The 3,590-nt window shown below is 29.2% G+C and overlaps 1 protein-coding gene across 1 annotated transcript; it reads right to left on the bottom strand.

Moving 5' to 3' along the window:
* Positions 1–1,855: 1,855 nt before the first annotated feature.
* On the bottom strand, positions 1,856–2,107 carry HELRODRAFT_126666 (hypothetical protein; the record flags this gene model as incomplete). Its single annotated transcript, XM_009030484.1, has 1 exon — positions 1,856–2,107. A coding segment is annotated over one exon (252 nt), but the record flags the coding sequence as incomplete, so codon positions are not given.
* Between the last annotated feature and the right edge of the window lie 1,483 nt (positions 2,108–3,590).

Below are 3,590 nucleotides of genomic sequence, written 5' to 3' on the forward strand. Positions count from 1 at the left end.
GACAAGTTCGATTCTGAATTATTTATGTTAAATCAAATCTATTTCACATTTAATGTTTTTGAAATTACATTTTAACCAATTTACCATATTCGGTAATTTCGACAAATTCGCTGAAACAAATAAAGAAGAATTTAACATGATTCATTAGTTAAATCAAATCTCCAGCATACAAATGCAGATATAAACAAATGTTTGAATCCCAAATAAATAAATGTAAAAACAGTTTCATTTTTATTGACATATATATGTAAGAACATATTTTATTAATATATATATATATATATATATATATATATATATATATATATGTATGCGTATTAACAAATAAATATATAAAATATGTTCATGTGTCTGAATATGTGTATACGTCTGTATACATGTATATGTGCCTGTGTGTATGTGCAACGCTTCAATGTTTTTTATGGTTTGACGTGTTTATGCGCTTATATCCATCTGTGTTCAGCATAAGAGTATAATTAGAATACAAGTTGTTTGAATTCTAAGTTTTAAAATGACAACTTGTTGTCTAATTATATGTAATGATAACCATAGTAGTTTGTTGGACTTTGACATTTTTGTTTTTGATGATGTCGTGCTGTACAATTATTGAATGTTTGCACGGTATTTGCATGCAAACTTGTTTTTATGACAAACAAAATAATTATTCCGATAACATCGTGGAAATTTTCATTTATTCAATTAGTTAGCAACCAAAAGTTGTTTTAAGTTGGGTAATGTTGATATGTAATTGTTCCATTCTCTTGCGTTGGCATCGGATGATGACGACTTTGCCATCATAGATGATGGTAAAGTTGTTGACTGTACAAAGTTATCATTCAATTGTGTATTTTTATTCAAATGTTGAATTTCATAGGAAGTCTCCTTGTTAGATGTACACAAAACGTTCACCGCTGTTTTTGGATCTGTCAATATTTCAACATTAGTTTCTAAAGTTGATGAAATAATTTTACTGCCTGGAGAACATAATAATGGCATTTTATTTGTTTCATAATTGATGTTTGATTTGTTTTTTGTTATTATACTATTTGGTATCCCTTCAAATAAATGCTGCTGGTTTGCATTATGAAATCTTCGTTCTTCAAAATATTCAATTTCGTTAGATTGATTTAATAAATTTGTAAAACATGGGTTGTTAGCCGTTGGCACCGTATCAGTAGAAGGACTTGTTAAAGATGAAGACGGAGCTGACGTCTGATTGAATGATGACCACGGTTCAAAAAACTGCGAGTGGAGTCCTGAAGGAATAAACGAACCAGGTGATCTAGCATTGAAAACGTTGAGCTGAGCAGCTAAATTCAAATGATTGTGTAGATCTGTAGGCGGTGGTGAGAAAAGTTTTGTTGGTCTGGTTTGATGATTCGAATGAGTTTTCATTTTGGTTGAACCAAATTTGGTTTGTGCAAAAGCAGCAGCGGTGAAACATGTTTGATTAATGTTTGGCTTTGATACTCCCAGTAAGTTAGGTCCATTTTGAATATTTATCTGCAAAAATTTAATAAAAAAATTAATTTAATTTAAAAAAACCATCATACAAAAGATTTCATACAACGTTTGGCAGAACTGATGAAAAATTTTGCAGATACGGAAAATTGAATCCGCCAGGAGGCGAATCAATTTTTAATTTTTCTAAATTATGTGCAAAATCTTGATCTAATTTACTGAATCCTCCAATAGAATTGTTCAACGTATTTATGGGATAAGATTCTGATCTTGCGGTGAGCCCATTTAAAAAAAGAATTGGCTGATTGTCTTTATTTAAACTATCTTGAAATTTTACAGCACACTTATCTTCTAATACATGATCAATTGCTTTTAAATTTCTTTTGCTGTTGTAATAGAGAATCATCACTTGTCCCGTTTCACCAATTCTGTAAGAGACTTCATCCGGGTCAATCCAGATAGTCAAACCTTTTGGAAGTTGTTCCAATATTTCATCTAGCGGCAAACCACTTGACTGACTTGCCAATTTAAATGTAGGATCAAGTTTTCCTTCGATTATTCTAATGCTGCGAAATCCTGATCCTTTAAATGAGTCTTCAGGGTACCAGTGATCTTGAAATTTAGTCAAAAGACCTGTTTTCAAAAGTATAATAGCATTAGTTATGAATTTACACAAAACCTTGGTGAACAATGGGTACACAAATTTTAAACCTTTTTTTAGTTCTTCTGAAAAAACTTCGATTCTCCTTCTTGGTAACTTGTTGTATAAATACGACATCAAAAAGTTCATCGCGATGGACAGCTCAATATGCATTTTAAAAATCAAATGTAATTAAACCACGAAATTAAACTTCAAAATATTGTTCACGTTGGTGTAATTCGACTTCTCTGTGAATCTGAAAAATCATATTTATATTTATTTGATATATTTGCAAACTATTAACATTTTTAACACTAAATGAAAAATTTGACAAAAATATTGGCAGTATAATTATATTGCAAATTAAAAATCGTTTGAAGCAAGAATTTATCAAATTATGAATTTTAAATATTTTTCATAAAATGTAGTCACATTAATTTCATTTTAAATATAAAAGCAACGTTGCCCCAAACAGCTGAAAGAAAATCATTATGGAGTCTATGATGAGTCAATAGAGTCTATTCAATGTGCTCCCAATCATTTGGGATAAGAGAGCCAATTGTCGGGGTGACACGCACAGTCACCTATGCAAACCGTGGGGTTATTGCTGAGATTTGGAACAGCAATGCTTGTACGTAAACAAAATTGATTCATTATTTTAATTAAAAAACATTAAATAAACCATCATTTATAAACGGAGTTTTTATATTAAATCATTTACTTATAATATCATATTCTTATAATATTATACACGCGCACATCGTTCACTTGAAACCAAGAAAAATCTCAATAAGTTTGTAGACGAGTTTAATTTATATATATTTTTAAAAATTATTTATTACCTTAGTTGATAGAGTCACTATACGTTGAAAACTAGTCACTGCACCAAACATATGTTTATTCCTGCAAACTAAGATTATTTCTTTATAACTAAATAGTTCAATGTTAAACAATTTAAAAATTGTAAAATTGTTAGTTAATTTATGTTTGTATAAAAATACATGCCAATTTAAGAACAAGTGCGATTTAGAATATACCTGTATACAAACAACAAAAATTAAAAGTTTTTAAAATATTGTTGCTATCAACAATATTTACGAACGCTCGATGCAGTGTATTTTATGCGTCTGTTTGCAAGTACAACATATGTTACGAAATCTCATGCATGTGCTTCTTCTATCCGTGATCGTCAACAGGCGGGCCGATGCGTTGGCTTCGAAATGAACAAACGTGTTCTACATACTAAATACGTCCTATATATTTGTGCTGTTTATAATAAAATTACTTTGCATATATATATATATATATATATATATATATATATATATATATATATATATATATATATAAATACATATACATGTGTGTTGGAAGATCATATTTTATGCAGTATTGTATGAATTCTACCGAATTGTTGGCATTAATCAATTTAAAGTTTATATTTTCAATTTTCCTTACTAGATTTTTCTGGAAATTTTCCAATTTGCTA

This window comes from Helobdella robusta, assembly GCF_000326865.2.
Source record: "Helobdella robusta unplaced genomic scaffold HELROscaffold_69, whole genome shotgun sequence".
NCBI classification, from domain to species: domain Eukaryota; kingdom Metazoa; phylum Annelida; class Clitellata; order Rhynchobdellida; family Glossiphoniidae; genus Helobdella; species Helobdella robusta.